The 18,693-nt window shown below is 42.9% G+C and overlaps 1 protein-coding gene across 1 annotated transcript in view; it reads right to left on the reverse strand.

The window, feature by feature from the left end:
• Positions 1-18,693, reverse strand: part of XPR1 (xenotropic and polytropic retrovirus receptor 1) — a 148,407-nt gene that overhangs the window by 10,134 nt on the left and 119,580 nt on the right. The window contains exons 5-13 of the mRNA XM_073571350.1: positions 15,972-16,121; positions 13,192-13,275; positions 9,755-9,836; positions 9,470-9,657; positions 8,602-8,781; positions 5,475-5,637; positions 4,947-5,141; positions 1,193-1,359; positions 975-1,114 (exon numbers count right to left, since the gene is read on the reverse strand). Coding sequence (XP_073427451.1) covers positions 975-1,114; positions 1,193-1,359; positions 4,947-5,141; positions 5,475-5,637; positions 8,602-8,781; positions 9,470-9,657; positions 9,755-9,836; positions 13,192-13,275; positions 15,972-16,121 — 1,349 coding nt within the window. The remainder of the gene's footprint in view (positions 1-974; positions 1,115-1,192; positions 1,360-4,946; positions 5,142-5,474; positions 5,638-8,601; positions 8,782-9,469; positions 9,658-9,754; positions 9,837-13,191; positions 13,276-15,971; positions 16,122-18,693) is intronic.

Here is an 18,693-nt window from a genome sequence, read left to right on the forward strand (position 1 = left end):
AATCGGTGTCTCCAGCCATGTCCGATGCTACAGCAGCATCGGCCATGGCTGGATTGTAATATTTCAGCAATTTTCATTGATGAAATATTACTATCGCTCTGATTGGCTGTTTCACTTTTAACAGCCAATCAGAGCGATCGTAGCCACGTGGGGGCGAAGCCACGCCCCCTGTGGCGAAGAACAAAGCCCCCTGTATCTGCGGGTCGGGTGACCTTTCAGTGACCTAGGTCACCCGACCCGCAGGGGGGCTTTAAAGTCATGACGCCACATAGGCGTCATGGGTCGTTCTGGCACGACTTTTCATGACGCCTACGTGGCGTCAAAGGTCGTGAAGGGGTTAAAGACTCTTATCTGGCTACAAAAAGCGTTTACAAGCTGTTATACTTGCAAAACGGGGTGCCAGTAGGTCCTAACCATGCAGGGTGGCCAAACTTTTGGTGCATGTTATCCTGTGTCTCTTTTCTCCCTTTTTTTCATTTGATGTACTTGGCACAGTGTTGCACCCAGTTATATTCATGTCATATATTCCGTGGTGCCCACCTATATACATATATATAAACTTTTGTATTGGCCCATTTTCCTTTTTGCAATTTTTAAAATGTAAAAAATGACTTGGCAAAGGTCTGTCTTTAAGGCCGGCTTCATACATCCACATCTCCCAAGTCAGGGTCTCACCCCGTCTCCTCATCCAAACGAAAATCTTCACAAGCATAAAGGAAATGATGCCGTGCGTTTGGCTCCGGAGACTTGTAGACGGGCTGCAATTTGTGGTCCATGAGCAGAAGGTAAAATGCAGATGTGTGAGGCCAGCCTAATGGTGCCGCCTCCATCCCCGTAAAAAATTTGTGTACAGGCACATATTTCAGAAAGCCACATCTCAATTTTTAGCAGAGTAAAGCATACTCGAATTAAAGGGTCCACAATGCCAGGGTGAGTGAAGCCCCTCACTGCAACATAATAATTGGAGTTCTTACCGGAAGACTTCCAGAGGAGCCAGGACGGTGGAAATAATATCTGAAGCATTATTATGAAGGTTCAGCTGAGTCAGCGATATCTGTATGGTCCACGCAAAACGGAGAATGACGTCCTGAATGATCGCACAGTAGTAGTAAGCCTGGGAAAGGGAACAGTCGTTACAATGGCTCAGTGGTAAAAGCAGCAGACAAGGAAATGTGATGTTCAGAGCTCATACCTTCTGGGGGTACACAATCTCTTCTCGCAGGAAGGTGTTCTCCCCTGCATTACGGTCAAACAGGCCCCAATCCATTTTCAGATCCCATATTAGAGTATAACAAGAGCTGACAAAGTAACTGACGATCCACAGGTAGAAAAACACCTGAGCATCCGTGTGATCACGAACTAAGGAAGACATACACGATAGGTTACATGAAACAGCACTTGTAGCCATTTGTTTAAATATTGTTTAAAAAGAGAAAGATAGATAAATAAATTATAAAAACCCGAATAATGGATTTTAGGGGGCATGCACTGTCTGCAAATGAAGCGACTTGCAGGAAGCAGGTCTGACCTTGTGGGTAAGGAAAAAGCAGTCATGCCCCAGCACCTCCCCATGATCAGCGGCGGCACAGACGGGAACTGCTAGATCTCACTGGTAGTGATGAGTGAGCACGCTCGGATAAAGTGTTAAAGGGAATCTGTCACCCCTTTTTTGAGGTATCATATAATGATATCATTCAATTGTGTGTCACATAAGGATTCTCTTAGTACTTTTGCTTCCCCCTGACCCCGCACCTTTCATGCATAAATACCTTCTTTATATCGGTTCAGATGTATTTATGCATGAAAGGTGCGGGGTCAGGGGGAAGCAAAAGTGCTAAGAGAATCCTTATGTGACACAATTGAATGATATCACTATATGATATCTCAAAAAAGGGGAGACAGATTTCCTTTAACCGATGATGCTGAAGTGCAAATCGAGCATTTCAACATGCTTGAATACAATGCTCGAGAGCCGCAACACGTGCAGGGATTGCCTAACAAACAGGTGCATGGTGAACAGCGGCGAGACACGCTGCTGCAGCAACTCGAGCATATTTTTCAAGCACGCAGAAAATGCTCAATTAGGGCACATGCATGCTCTGATAACACCTCATCTGAGCACGCTCGGGCATGAAAGGATCCTCCTTACCCAGAAGATCAAACAAGACTAAAATCAAGTCAAATAAATCCAATTAGATACAAAAAAAAGTGGGGAACATAGGTTCTGTCAATGCCTAAATGAAGAAGTCTGTTCACCTAAACCCTTTAAGAGAAATCCTCTCGGTAGCGCCGCTGAAATCACTTCAGTGGCATTTTCACACTTGTAAAGGTCATTCCCAATGCGGGGTTCACATGTTTCTCAGAGCATTTTAATCTCTGAGAATTGTTAGGGGTCTATGTTTATGCCCCCCAAACACATCCTCATCTGATAATTCACTACATAGGCTTCCATGATACATCCATTAGCATGCACTATCACAATCAGGTCACTAGAGGGCAGTACAATACCACAATCTGCAAAATTGATAAGAATATTCGGTTGCCAGTAAATAGACCTGGTGCTCTGTCACTGAGCCAATATGGCGGCACTGCTGCTCCAACCACCCGATGCACCGCATGGTTTGTGACTTTCCTCTTACTCTCAGAGCCACTTACGATTCGGAGAATGAGGGGGTGGGAGTCTCGGACTGCCGCTGGGAAGTGCATTGGGGTAGTCTGTGAACCTTTTGGGGCCATGTTTGGAAAGAGGAGGGACCGGCACTAGCAGCACAATAAATGAATAGACGGCTGTTATTTTACACCATCATGTAGACCAGTGTTCCCCAACTCCGGTCCTCAAGAGCCACCAACGGTTCATGTTTTCAGGATTTCCTTAGCATGGGCAACACTAATGAAATCCTGAAAACATGACCTGTTGGTGGCTCTTGAGGACCGGAGTTGGGGAACACTGATGTAGACTATATAGACAAAACTATTGTGCCCCCCTCCACATTACACCTACAGGAGCTTTTCTGTCCTCCCATTCTCCATCCATGGACAATCAAATGGAGCCGGACCCCTTTGTGGCTATAACAGCTTCCGCTTTTCTGGGAAGGATTTCTACCAGATTTTGGAGGTGTCTGTGGGAGTTTTTGTCCCCCTTCATCCTGAGGGGCATTTGGAGGAGACCAGGCTTACAATCTCCGTTACGGCTTATCCAAAAGATGTCGGCTGGGGTTGAGATCTGGTCTCTGTGCGGTCGATCAGGTTCTTCCACCACACTCCCCCTTCTACGTCTTTATAGACCTTGTGCATTGGAGCACAGTCATAGGGAACAGAAGAGGGTCTTCCACGAACTGTTCACACAATGTTGGATGTTACAAGTGTCTTATATGCTGCAGTATTCAGATTTCCCTGCACGCCATCCCCTGAAAAACAATCCCACCGAATTATCCCTCCTCCACCAAACTTTGCACAATGCAGTCAGGCAGCTAACATTCTCCTGATATTTATTTATCCGACTTATCTGTCCGTGCACTGAGTCCTGTGTTGGCAGTTTTAAACCCCTCCATCTGATGCTTAGCATTGTGCTTAGTGAGGTAAGGCTGAAAGCAGGAAGATCTCATTGTGGGCATAGTCTTCGTGCTGATATTAATGTCAGAGAAGCTTGGGACTCTGCAGTTTTGATTCAGCAGAGCGTTGGTAAATCTTGAGGATTACGGCTCAGATTCAATAAGACTGGTGTTTCGTAGGTCAGTCTTGATGAGGGACGCGCAGGGATAAAATGTGCAGAATTCAATAAGCTGTGCAGTGCATGCCACTTAACGCGCATCTTACCGAAGGCATGCGCCTCACCAGAAATGCTATGGTCGTCATGGAATGAAGTCACATAGGCTTCCACATGAATCTGATGGGCAGGCGTATTCATATCCCATCCACCTCAGCCTTTGTCCCAGCTCTGATTATTTTAATGGAGCTACTTGAAATTGGTGTGGAAACGCCAAAACTAGGAAACATTTTTGCACAACTGTAAATTGCACCATTTTTTCAGGGTATATCAAAAGCATTTTTACACCAGTTTTCTAGCGTTACTGCGTCTTCCCTTTGTGGCCGAGTTGCTGTGGTTCCTTCCACTTCCATAATGTCACTCACAGGTGATGGGGAAGATTTAGGAGGAATAAATGTCATGAGTGGACTTGTTACATCGGTGGCACTGGTATCAGTGAGCTGTTTACTACCATGGGGGTGGTCAGAAGTTATACACCTGGGGCCATGGGAGCAAATAACAGGAAAGCTTAATTTAATGATTAAGACATGTCCGAATGCTCCAAAAAGTGGAAGTGACTATAAATGATCACTCACTGAGTTTCCTATTGTATTTTCTTTTCCCTTCCCTTTCCTTCTGTATCCCATTTCCCATACCCTTTTTTCCTATGTTTGTTAAATTTGAAATACCTTAATAAAAATTATTGGAAAACAAAAAGTGGAAGTGACAAACCATATAGCATTTATTATAAGCACTACTGCAAACATCCCTCAAAACTGAAAGCTGAAGGTTGGCTTCAAAAAAGCAAAAACTTTCTGATTCCCCAACCAGTGCCTTGTATATGGCTCAGGAAGTAGAGATCTCAGCTGCCGTTTACTAAGGTTCTCACACCAATGCCTCATAATACATGGACGGATGAGGATGCAGAGGTCTAAGCTGCCATTTGGCAAGTCTCACACCAATGCCTCATAATACACGGATGGATCAGGATATAGAGATCTAAGCTGCCGTTTACTAAGGTTCTCACACCAATGCCTCGTAATACATGGACGGATGAGGATGCAGAGGTCTAAGCTGCCGTTTGGTAAGGTTCTCACACCAATGCCTTGGAAAACATGGATGGATCAGGATGCAGAGATTTAAGCAGTTGTTTGCTACGGTTCTGACACTTTACCTGCAAAAGGAACAAGGTCACACTTACCTTTGTGTGTTTGGTAGAGAGCAGCAAACGTAACCATGAAGAAGGTAGTGGAATACTTTCCGGCATTCACCAGATGGGGGAAAGCTCTCTTAGTATCTCTGTATCGTCGCAGGCACTGGATAAAGCGCAGCCAGGCTGGTATACACTGAACCACCGCACGGACGCCATAAGAATAGGTGTTACACCTTCCAGTGGCTGTTAATAAGGAGCAAAGAACATAAGAACATAAACAAAAGTCATACTAACTATCCAATATCTATGGAAAAGACTAAAATGTGAAATAAGAATACATTCATATGAAGTTCAGTGGCCGTCTTGGAAATGTTATGTTGCAGACAGTAGTGAACATGACAGGCTTAGAAGCCAGGGGAATATCTACCACCATTAATGTCAGTGGCCTGACAGGTCTCTGAAGAAGTATTTATAGAAGCACTTAGATGACGCTTAGGGAAGTCCCTCTCCACCAGAAATCCCTCTAATGTAATCTCACATTTTTTGTGGAGGGGGGACAGCTTTGCTTTACTTTACCTCCAGTGATAAGACCGCCTGGACTTTCCCATTCTAGCTCAAAGCTGTAGAAGCAGATCATAAACTCCAGGTCCATGAGGATCACAGCCAGACTGTTCAGTTGATCAGCAAGCCAGAAATCTGCAAAGCCCACCTTGTGGAAAGGGGCGGTGAACACTCGGAACTAGACGAAATGGAAAATCAGACACATTAGAATAAGCCATGATGGAAATACGTAAAGACTGCGGTATATCCACACAAGAACAGAAAAATCAAATAGGCACCAAATAATTTCGACCAGGAGGTCTATGTGGCCATACAAGCTACCCTGCTGTTCCTTCTGACCTGCCCATACATGTATGCGCTCAGACAAGCGTAGGGCATTGGATTGCTGCATATTAAATGGAAATATTCTCAGGATCACAGAACAGGAGAAAGACCTGGGTATTCTGGTTACAAGTAAGCAGAGCAGCAGGACTCAATGTCAGGCAGCAGCTGCTAAAGCAAGTAGGTTATTGGGTTTTATAATAAGAGGGGTAAGAAGCTGTGATCTTTATGTATTATTATCCCTCTACAAATCACATGTAAGGCCACATATAGAAACCAGTTTTGGGCTCCACATTCTGAGAACAATATTAGAAAGATAGAGTGGGTTCGAGTGAGGCAACTAGATTCTACCCCATGTAATAAGGCCTCTAGACAAATGAAAGCATAGAAAACTTAGGCTTGTTTAGCTTAGAAAAATAGACGCCTCAGAGGCGATCTCATTTATATGGATAAATATACTCCTGAACATTGAAGCTGCAACACCAAGAAGGAAAAGTCGTGGGATATTGGAAATCACTGAATGGATAGAAATCTTACTGATATGCAAATGATGGGAAAATTGAAACATTTTAAAAACATCTAAATTTATTCACTATTCAGAAAGCGTGCCACAAGCAAAATTCTCTACACTTACATACTTTGACTGCCATCAGTGATGTTATTAAAGGTTGTCACAAAAATGTTTCGCCAAGCAGAATGCACTTTCAACAAGATCTGCTGCTGGCAGCTACCTTTGCAATTGACGACTAAGGACATCCCAGATGTGGTCGATGTGAGACAAGTTCGGAGACTCTGCAGGCCATGGTAGCATGTTTAGACCATGCAGGCTGCTCACAGTAACACAAGCAACCTGGCCATGTTGTGTTAAAAAACAGCTCCTGATACATTCTGGAGAAATGGCCTTACAACTGATACCACTACCAAACCAATGTAACGCTGAGCTGTACCTGGAATAAATACTACCGGAGTCAGACTACCATACAATACGCTACCCCACACCTTAATTCTGGTAGTAGGACTGACTTGTGTGACATTCCATCGTGAAGGTCTCTGCAATGACCGCACGTCACTGCTCAAAAAAGGCTATCATGGTGGAGGACAAGATGACAATGGAAGCTGGAATAGATGTCTATCCTCTTCAGCGATGAGTTCCACTTTTGTCCAGGATGCAATACAGTTGGAGCTTGGGCTGGAGACCACGTGGGCAATGCCATGAAGAGGACTTCGCAAGGGAACATGAAAGTTTCCCAGGAGACAGGATGCATGTTGCTGGTGCTACTGCAAGCAGCCAGCGCCTCCAGACTTGTGCCCCATCGACGGTCAGTAAATGAAAAGGGAGCTGCCAACAGCGGATCTTGAAGAGAACTTTATTCTGTGGCTTAACATAATTATGGCAATACCAAATTAATAGTTTTTGTTTTATTATTCTTGTACAATAAACACAACGTTTGAAAAATAATTTGTTCTTGTGTAACCATACTCTGAGAGCCATAAGATTTACAACTTTCTGCCAATGGAGCAGAATGGGGAGTTATTTTTTGCATGACCAGAGTTTAGTTTTCAGTGACGCCATTTTCTGGAACACAGGACTGTTTTTGATCACTTTTTACTACACTTTGTTGAAGGTGCAATGTACAGAAGAATCAACTCTGGAATTATTTTTGTTTTAAACACTGTTCCCCTTTCAGTGTAAATGACATTCGCTTTATTTTGCAGGTCGATAAGTTTTACTACTCACCAAAAAAATAAATAAATGAATATATATAGTTTTGTGGGGCATTTAACCGTATTCCAAAGCCCATATCTGTTTTTATTCTTCTATAGAGGGTTGTGCAGGGGCTTATTTTTTGCAGGACGAGCTGTGATTTTTCACTGGTGCCATTTTCTGGTACACACACAACTTTTTTTTTTTTTTTTTTTTTTTTTTTTTTTAAGAATTTTCATTCTTTTTTAGGGATTTTTTTAATTTAAAGCCTGCAGTCTGATACATAATTTACTGTATATAATTTTGTGTACTGGCCAATATTCTTACAGCAATATCTAACTTATATATTATATTTTTTTTATTACAATCAAATTCTGAGAGTCATAACTTGTATTAAAAAAAAAAAAAACTGGAGGGGGAGTGTAACATACGATCTCATGATCGCATTAGTAATACAAAGCATTATAGAAATATTACACGGTCAGTTGGTTTTGCGGAAATTGGCAGATGCTCACCTGATGAGTCTACCACATGCATGTACCACTAGTGTGGTTCTTACTTTCTAAAATATGTTTTCTTCAGTAGGCAACCCCCCCATGTTTCTGTATGCAAGCTAAAAGTGCAGAAAATAATTCAGCCAGATACACACAGATTTAGGGGTCCGAAACTACCATTAAACTTTCTGGATTTTTGCCATGACCGAGTCCCTGAGGTGGTACATTGTACCACAATATAGACAGAGCTCTACAGACAGTGAATAGTTTATCTAGTGACTAAAGATGAGCGAACACGAACTGTAAAGTTTGGGGTCCATACCGGACACCTGGTGGCCGGTGCGGAGTGCTGAACTCCGAACACAGACTTCTCGTGGAACTCCATTTTTTAGTTCGGGGGGGGGGGGGGGGAGAGAGACAGATTTCCAGCTCCAAAGTTTGGGTCGTCATTGATTTCTATGGGTTTCGGGTTCAGGTAGAGTTCTGGTAGCCAGACCTAACTTTGAACTAAAGGTCAGACAAACCCAGACTTTCACGGGTCCGCTCATTTCTAAAAGTGACAAATCAAAAGAGAAGAGGCTAGACATATAACTGGAGAAGCGAATCCTGTGAAGTAACTTACCAATAACTTAAGAAGCCAGAAGCGAGACTTGTAGTAGAAGGTTTTAGTGGGATTAATGAGGAAGAGCAGCATGAAGCCGTACAGGATCAGTGGATTCACCTGCATTGGCAAAAGGATATGATGTCCGAAGACACAGGCGAAAAGGCTGAGGCACCACAGCATCCCAAGGAACCCTGCAATCTGAGGGAAACATAAGAACAAGGCTTAAAAAACAGCCATTATCAGAAAATTACCTACTGATTAAATCAGGTTTTTAAGATAAATGTATTCTTTTTTAAAGTTTTTTTTTTTTTAAATTTTACGCACAGCACAATTAGTATTAAAAATGAAAGTGTGAAATCTTGCAATATTCACACTGACTGCTGGGGCTTTAACTTCCTCTTGTTTCTGGAAACAGCACATGTACATTAGCCACAAAGGTCAGATCTTGACCCTATTATTGAAGTGTCTAATAAGCGGGTGAAAAAATCATTGTGAAAGAACGGGAGGATTGTGATTGGTGGATCCTGTGTTATCAGCTGTGTAATCCTGTCTCCGATGATAAGAAAACTCCTGTGAACATTTCCTGAAAGGACAGGAAGTTAAGAGCCGAAAAAAGCCCCTGTTGGAGGTCGAAACTGCAAGCTTACTAATTCTAAAAAAAAAAGATAATAATAATAATAATAATAATAATAATAATAATAATAATAATAAAGATCACAATATGTGGAAAAAGAAAAACATTCACAGCATTTTTTTTTTATAATACATGTACCGTAACTCAAAAACATGATTTGCAAAATAGGTCATTTTCAGAGGATAACTTCCCTTTCAAAAACAAGTGATCAGAAAAAATGAAGCCAGGGAGAAACTGTGAATTAATAATTACCTCGAAAAGATGCTGATGTGAGAGGTTGTTACGTGGGTTTAGTTCAAATATAAGGACGTGGTTGACCCCGGCTTGTCTCCAGCCGTAAGTATTGATGCCGAGGAGAAAGAGGAACTCCACTAGCAGAAAGCCACCCCTGTAAATCCTCACCAAGGGCCAAACCTCATTCACTTCATAATTCGTATAAGCTGGGAAAGGAGGTTGAGAAAGTGATTTTACAATCTGATCATTCCAAATATCCAGCATCCGCTCTATACACCAATCATATGTAGTGAGGACACTCACCTGTATAGACAACTGCACAGTTCAGGACAATAAATATACCACAGTACAGACCCACTCTGAATGTTGTCCAGGCCGGGGCAGGCTGCGAAAGAGGGAACTAATCAGTGGTCACACAGACGGGAAGAAGAAAGCAGCCTCAGGGAACTGGAGTCCCCCTACAATTCCTTTACCATAGCTGGTCTCCGTAACATGAACCCACGCGAAAAATTGGAAGGAAAAACAAAAAACACATTCACAGAGATTTCTGCATTTTTAAAAGGACGTCAGAAATCTCTATCTCATACCACTTTTGAGCTATTAGCCTAGAGTTTCTATATAATGCAGCTATCGCAGCTGGCACCTGTTCACACCTAGGAGGTGCTGGTCAGGCTTTTTTCTTTATATTTTACTATTGGAGATGTGACTGCCTCCAGCCTGACTCTGCACTCATACATCACCTGCTGGTCAATGGGAGATCAGTTCTACTTACCCATTTGAGTTGTAGGCTCATGGCCCAGGAGAGACAAGTTTTGTCCATTTCACTGTAGGTTAATAGCGCAAGAGAGGTATGTACAGTAGAACAGGGACCCATCAGAGGGAGGTCACCTTGCCGCGGCTGATGGGCACACATGGATTGGCCAATTTCTGTGCTAAGAACCTTCATTTTTGTAAGTTCATCTTACTAAATAATAATACAGTTTAGATTCAATGTTTTTAGTGTTTGCATGTTTCTTGGCTCCTATAGAGTGCTGCTGTGTTTTCGATAGACAGATAGCTAGAGACAGCTATAGATAGATACAAATATATAACATATCTATCTATATATCTATCGAGAGATCGATCTATATAAAAATATATAATAAATTATTTTGGCCCATATTGATCAAAAATTGCGTAGTTTGCTCCAGTTTTTTAATGTTGTCATTTCAAATCAGCTACTCCATATTTATCATATGTGAGACTTAAAGGGAATCTGTCAGCAGGTTTGTGCTACCTCATCTGATAGCAGCGTAATGTAGGCAACGAGAAACTGAATCCAACAATGCATCATTTAGATTACTGGGTGCAGCCGCTCTCACTCATGGTTTTTAGATTTAGCAATGTAGCAGAGCTGAGGAAGCTAACCCCGCCCACACCAGGCTCTGTATGTACAATATCCATAGACAATGAGGTGTCTATCACAGGAGGGGGTGTTCTGGATTAGCATACATGCGCTGCTGCTCCTGGTGCAAAAACAATCATTGCAAGCAAACAAAGCTATGGAGCTTGATAAGAGAGGCATCACTGAAATCTGTGTTTTAACCCCTGCCCTATGCTGTCTCCAGATTACATACCAAAAGCCTGCTGACAGACTCTCTTTACTGATAAATTTGGCACAATTTAAACAAGAGAAATTTTGTAAGCATGGTAGTAAAATTCCCAATGTTGAGTAAGACCGGAAGACATGTTAATGTGACTTTCTAGGCATGTTACACCTGGTTACGGCATAAATGTATGTTTCACGGGTTCTGTACGATAGCTTTCGCCTGTCTAATTTTTATACAGAAATGCATTCATAAATGTGTCGTACTTCATGCCAATAAAAATAAAACGAGGTTTATTTTACCAGCATACCGCTGGTGCACATATTACTTTATGATTTATTAATCTGATCTGCTGCTCGGTGACAAGTTAGATGTGAATCCAGTTATATTAATGTCATGTCGCGGATTAATGCAGCATTCACACGTTTTGCACCGTTGTAAGTTTTTTTTTTTTTCAGAAAGAGTCAAATATTTCACTGTAATGACAACATTTTGAGATGTAACCAATCTACAGATTTTCATTAATTGCCATGTGTCTGGGTACGGTGGTCAGTTAAGGACATTTCTGTATGGCTTCCGACTATCTGATCGGCTTATACAACAAGTCCACTCACTTTTCGCAGCCCGCCGCAGTTGTGACAGGCATGCTTATATAAACCCTGTGTATAAATATGGTTTTGCTAAGTGTACATTTTACTACTCCGGTAGCTGCGCTGTGCTCAGTGATTCTGGAGTCCGGGGTGATTATGAGCCATGGGCTCCCGTCACCGCCCTGCTGCCGCTTTACAGCTTTCTTCCCATTGTTGTGTATAAGGAGACGTGTGACTCAGAAGTCAGTGAGCATGGGGAGGCCGCAGCTCAAATACGGGGACCCCGGGCTCACAATGCAATGTTGGGAATAACATGCAAGATTGGCCAAATGACACCATATTTATGTATAATAGACTGTGGAGAGATCTACAAAAGCAAAAAAATGTCAGCATTCTGGCTCAATAATGGACAGGTCTTGTGCAAAATTTGTGTATTTTACAATCTTTTTACACCTCATTGGACCATTCTCAAAAGTGGCGCTAGAGTCCTAGTTGTCTTCCTCTCTGAAGACGAAATTTGCATATTTAACTGCCCAAAGGAGCATGCATGCTTATAAGTCTCCTCACTGTGACACGCCAGGCCTAGCTTGTCACTCTCCACAAGGAGAAATGTTACCCCTTAGATTCCAGTCTTAAAGGGATTGTCCAGTCCAAACTGATAAGTCTGCAGTCACTGTGTGTAGCTGCAGAATAAAGAATCCCCCAGAGCACACACTGTGCGCTGCGAGGAATCGCCTTGTGAGGCTGTGCCTGCTAGTCGGCCACGCCTTCTAAATAGCCGCGTCCGTAGACTGTGCACAGCCTAGTTCAATAAAAATGTATGGAGAGTGAGGCCACACACACTGGCCACTAGTATGTATAACTCATACATACCCTCCGGTCCCGGGTCAGACCACAGGCTTATCGATTAAGACCGGAAAGCCCCTTTATGCCTCTCATCTGGCCAAATCAGATCTCAAACTTTGCACTGATGAGGGGCAAAACTACGAAACACAGTGTCTGCAAATCGAGATTCTGGTTTGGCTTTTATCCTAAGTCAGATGGCAAGGCTCGTTAAAGGGTCGATATTGCCTTTTAGGATTGCTACTTCCAATAGGTGGCGCTAGTGTTCGAGTCCTCTCTGAAGAGACAATTTGCAAAGAAATTGGCTATGAAGCCTTAGAAATTGCAACACATTAAGTGTCCAATTATTTGGGCACAAAAAATTATGTAACAAGGAAGGCAACAAAGAAAGAGAAGTCTCTAATATATCAAGTAATATGTGGGGAATGTGCGCGCCTTTGGCCTATAGTTTCATGGTATCTAAATTTAAGACCGTGTTAATAAATCGGTGGCGGTGTTCACACCCGTGTGTCAGTCACTACATTATGATGTTCACAGCGAAGGAAGCCTGAAGTCTGGGACAAAATCCATTTAGGCATTAAAACAATAATGATAACAAAAAAGGAAAATGACGGTTTGTTGTAATATTCTAGCTACCCATTTCCCCTATCCTCTGTGAAAAATACTATATACTTGGGAGGAGGCTATGGGGAGGCACAAGCTCTTTACTACGTTCACTCACTTGTGCAGCTCCTAATGGTGGGACGCGCAGACGTTTCATAGCTTTCTGTCGATCTCCATCTTCTAGCTCGTTGGTAACTACAGCCTGAAAAGAGAAATACATAAAAATGTAAAATAAAAAACAAAAACACAGTTGAAAGAAAAACATCATTATCCCGCTGGAAACGGATAGTGTGCTTTAGGATATGTTAGTACATAGCACATTTTGGAGAAACCACGTATGTGCTGCAGAAGTGCAAGAGGCGCTGGCCAGCTTCACCACCACTCCATGCCTTTACTTACAAACAGCGATTTTGCAGCTTAAACTCATGAAGCAATGAAACGCCGTGCTTTATTACAAGATGTATTAACTAGTTTTGCTTCTTGATGCAATTAACATCCTGATAAGAGTCCTATGGATTCAGCGTATCGCAGCACAAAGTGCAGATATATGTCGGGAGCATTTACACTGCACGATTATAGCTACTAAGTGAATAGGCTGCCGATCACCCAAACACGCAAAACACTGGTTTTGTTGGGTAAAATCACTTTTATTATTGCTTAAAAATCATTGTTCTTGACAGCACACCTAAACGGAAACATCAAGACCCCTGTTCTTGTGATCAGTCATGTTCCCAGCGATCTGACTCATAATAATAATAATAAATTATAATTATTATTATAGCACCATTTATTCCATTGCCCTTTTTTATATGTGAAAAGGACTAGACATCATGAAAAAAAAAAAAAAGTACAATAATAATGAATAATAACAGTCACCGACTGGTACAGGAGCAGAAAGGACCCTGCCCACGAGGACTCACAGTCTAAAAGGGATGGATGAGGATACAGTAGGTGAGGATAGAGCTGGTCGTGGATCGGTGGTTACTTTAAGCTTGTCAGAAGAGGTAGGTCTTCATGTTCCTTTTGAAGAATTTCACGGTAGGCGAGAGTCTGATATGTTGGGGTAGAGAATTCCGAATAGAGGGAATGTACAGGAGAAATCTAGTATGCAATTGTTGGAAGAGGAGATTTGAGGGGAAAATAGAAAAAGATCTTGTGAGGATCGGAGGTTGCGTGCCATTAAGTAGCGAGGTCACAGATGTATGGAGGAGACAGGTTGTGGATGGCTTTGTTTGCCACGATTAGGGTTTGGAACTGGAGTCTCTGGGCAATGGGGAGCCAGTGAGGAGAATGACAGAGAGGAGAGGCTGGGAAATAGAGAAAGAAAGGGTGGATTAGTTGGACAGCAAAGTTTAGGATAGCTTGGAGGGGTGCGAGAGTGTTAAAAGGGAGGCCACAGAGCAGGAGATTGCAGTAGTCAAGGCGGGAGATGATGAGGGCATGAACTAGTGTTTTTGCAGATTCTTGGTCAAGGAATATGCAGATCCGGAAAAGATTTTTGAGTCGGGAGGAAGCGGAGAGGGCTTGGATATATGATTTGAAGGATAGATCAGAAACAAGGGTTACTCCGAGGCAGTGAGCTTGCGGTCTTGGGGAGATTGAGAAGCCATTGATTTTGATGAATAGGTCTGTTGGTGGGGTTGAGTGAGATGGGGGAAAGATGATGAATTCGGTTTTGTCCATTTTAAGTTTTAGAAATTGAGCAGAGAAGAATGATGAAATAGGGTACAAATATTTAGGGATTCTAGTTAGTAAGGAGATGATATCGGGTCCAGAGAGGTAGATGTGTGTGTCATCAGTATAGAGGTGATACTGAAAGTCGCGAGACTATAAGCTGTCCCAGGCTTAAGGTGTAGATGGAGAAGAGCAGGAGTCCCCTTGAACGGAACCTTGGGGGACACCAACAGATGAGACGGTGGTGCATGAGTGGGAGACAGTGCATGTCCAGTCTGTTCTGTATGAGGAAATCCAACACAGCACCAAGTCTGTGATGCCAAGCCATGAGAGAACCTTTAGTAAGTAGAGATGAGCGAATTTGATCAGGTCCCTGCTCATCTGGCAAGCTGTGGCGCTTACCGAATAAGATGCAGAAGGAACCCGGATACATGGATCGCGCTGGCTGATCAGCTGTTGGGCTCCGCGGCTGCATATGTCGCGGCTGTGTCACAGTCACAACACATGCATGGAGAGCCCAACACACAGGTTGTCCATGCATGTGTTGTGACTGTGACACAGCAGCGATACATGCAGCCACAGAGCCGAACAGCTGATCAGCAGGAGCGCTCCATGTATCCGGGTTGCCTCTGCAGCTCATTTAGTAAGCGCTATAGCTTGCCAAATAACAGGGACCTGATCAAATTCGCCCATCTCTAGTAGTAAGTGGGAATAGTCCACTTAGTCAAAGGCAGAGGGCAGGTCCAGGTGGAGGAGAACAGCGTAGTGTCGCTTGGATTTGGCAGGCAGTAGGTCACTGGTGACTTTAGTCAGGGCAGTTTCAGTGGAATGGTGCAGTCAGTAGCCAGATTGCAAGCGGTCAAAGAGGGAGCAGGAGGACAGTTCACACATTTATCGCCTATCTAGTGAGCCATGTCCAACTGGCAGGAAGCTTCACTAAATGGGGCGCAGCCTTGCTCAATACAAGTGTTTGGCAAAATATGTATATATTTTGGAAGAATCCCTCTAAATTCATCAAATTTTTAGAGTGTGTTTATGTTTCAGACTACAAGGAATTTGTAGGTTGCATTAATAACAATAATTATCACTATGATGCACTTTTTGCCTCCTTAATGACCAGGAATCCTAAAGTATCACAATAATGGACAAATCATTGATCTGTAAAACGCTAGCTTTAGGCTTGATCAGTAGTCAATAGACTGAATAATTCCTTAGAAAAAATACCTCTGTCTCAGAAATTAACTGATTGATCTTTTTGCAGGTGTAAAATGGTGCCACCTCCACATGAGCCACTCTCCAGTCCGCACCACGACCAGTGTCCAGGATCTTGTCATGTTTCTTTAGGATTTTGCGGAACCCTGTGAAGTTGAGATTCTAAAAGAAAAGGAAAGAAAATACTACATTTATAACTGAAAGAAATCACATATAGACTGTGATGTAGAGCGAAGCAGGCATAGCATAAATGGCGGCCTTTCCACTGCATACTTTTCTACAGAGCTTAATAAGGGGGTGATGGAACTACCAGATATATTAAGCCCGCAGACAGTATATACGCGCATATAAGCCGAGATTTTTAGCCCTTTTTTGGGGCTGTAAGTCTCTCTCCCCCCCCCCCCCCCTTATACGCGAGTCATATATGCCAGGGGGTCAGCTGGGGAGTCTGATCATTCTTACCCCCCCTGGCGCGTCTCTGCAGCCACCCCGCTTCTCCCACGGTCATGTGGTACCGCTCATTAAAGTCAAGAATATCCACATATTCATGAATTTAGTGAGCGGTTCCACAAGACCACCGAAGGAAGGAATAGCTGCCGGAGCAGCGGGGCTGCAGAGACCATGCCAGGAGGGGGTAAGTATTTGCAATATTCGCCTGTCCCCGGACCACCGCTGCGCGCCGCTCTGTCATCTGCTTCCTCTGTCAGTGACGTTCAGGCAGCGGAGGGCGCGAGGACGTGGTTAGTGCGTGCCGCACCCTCTGCCTGAACGTCACTGACAGAGGACCTCGCAGACAGAGTGGCGCGCAGCGATGGACCGGTGACAGGTGACTATCGCAGGTGCCGGGGCCCTGAGCCAGCGGTGACACCGGCTCCTGTCCTCCATAGCGTGCCGGTGTCCCCGCCTGCTCTGGACACCGGCACCTGTCCCTTAGTGACGAGAGGTATGTCATTTTTTTTTATTTTATTTGCAGCAGCATATGGGGGCCTATTCTATGGAGCATCTTATGGGGCAGCATATGGGGGCATAATCTATGGAGCATCTTATGGGGCCATAACCTTTATGGAGTAGCATATGGGGCATATTATTTTATGGAGCATCTTATGGGGGCATTATTAACCTTTGTGCAGCATTATATGGGGTGTATTTTGTATGGAGCATCTTATGGGACCATCATGAACTGTATGGAGCATTATATGGGGCTCCTGATTCAATAGGAATATTTAAAAACATTTAACATACTGATGTCTCAATTTTTATTGGTATCTATTTATTTTTTAAATTTACCAGCAGCTGCTGCATTTTCCACCCTAGGCTTATATGCGAGTCAATAAGTTTTCCCAGGTTTTTGTGGCAAAATGGGGGGGGGGGGGGGTCGGCTTATACACGAGTATATACTGTATATGCAGATGGTTAGGTGCACACAGAATGTGAGGCAACAGGTTGTGCACCTTGGTATTAGGAGGGCTACTAGTACTACTATCCAATATGTCCACACTTCATGCCAAAGATATAAGTGGACATTGGGCTGGTGAACACATAGGAGCTTATAAACACCTTCCCACCCACAACATAACTAGATTATACCAATATAAACAGCAGTGGATCTTTTTTTCCTAACTTCTCAGAAACTGAAGTTTTGCTGCATTTCGTATGTGCAGATTTGTTAAACTCTGAGGACTTTATTAATACAAGCAAAGGGAATGAGATAACTGGAGACTCATATTTGCAATTTTTCTGCAGATTACACCCATTTTAATGGGAAAAATGCATAATAAAGGTGTGCAAAAAAAGGGCCAAAATGAATCACAAACATGTAAAAAAAAAAAAAAAAAAAAAAAAAAGGCACGTATTTTGTGCTGCATTTTCCTGCTAACAAACAGCGGCGGCTTCTGCTGCAAATAATGAATGCGAACATACCCTAGGCTCTATGCACATGTTGCGTTTTTGGCTTGTTTTTGACGCATTTCATTCTGCATAGTTTTTGACACAAAAATGGAAGTATTTCCTAGTGCCAGCAATGTGAATAAGATCCCTGGTCTCATGCACACGTTTTTTTTTCCTTGCAGATTTGCAGGAGATTTAAATCTGCAGCATTTTAATTCCTTCAGCAGTTTTTGCTTTAGATTTCACCCAAACTAATGAGTAGGGAAAAAGCTAAAAAAAAAAAAATGCATGTAAAAAAAACCCTGACTAAATACAAAAAATAGTGTCAAAAACTTGAGTAATTTAAGTCAAGTCTCCCACACCCCAAGAGATACAGACATTTCTGCTGTTAATCCTGAACGTGTGCACATAGCCTAAAAGTTGGTGACCTGTTTATTTTCATGACCTTCAACTAATATCTATGACAGATTAAAACCCATTCATAAAATATTCTCGAGGTGGTCTATAGTAATATCAGCCTAGTTAAATGCTTGTGACCCCAAACATAAGGATGTGATCCTGCTCGGATAAGCCCTTATGGGAAATGTGAATAAGGCAGTCCATGAACCTTATTAAGTCTCTTCTGTTTCAGTTCATTATGTCAAGCTGCTAAAGCTACCGTAATCCATGCAGTTCTTTAAAGGAGTTTTCCAGGCTAAATATACATTTCTGCAGTGACTGACTGCAGATTGCACAGCATGCAACATGTACAGTGTCAAGATTCTCCTCTTTTGCCAGCTGGAGCAGGTGTCCTGTGACCACCCATCCATGATGTGACTCAAGAGTCTCTTCACGTTTCTCTCAATTG

Source organism: Dendrobates tinctorius, unplaced genomic scaffold, assembly GCF_039654945.1.
Source record: "Dendrobates tinctorius isolate UK_male_01 unplaced genomic scaffold, ASM3965494v1 ptg000029l, whole genome shotgun sequence".
NCBI classification, from domain to species: Eukaryota; Metazoa; Chordata; class Amphibia; order Anura; family Dendrobatidae; genus Dendrobates; species Dendrobates tinctorius.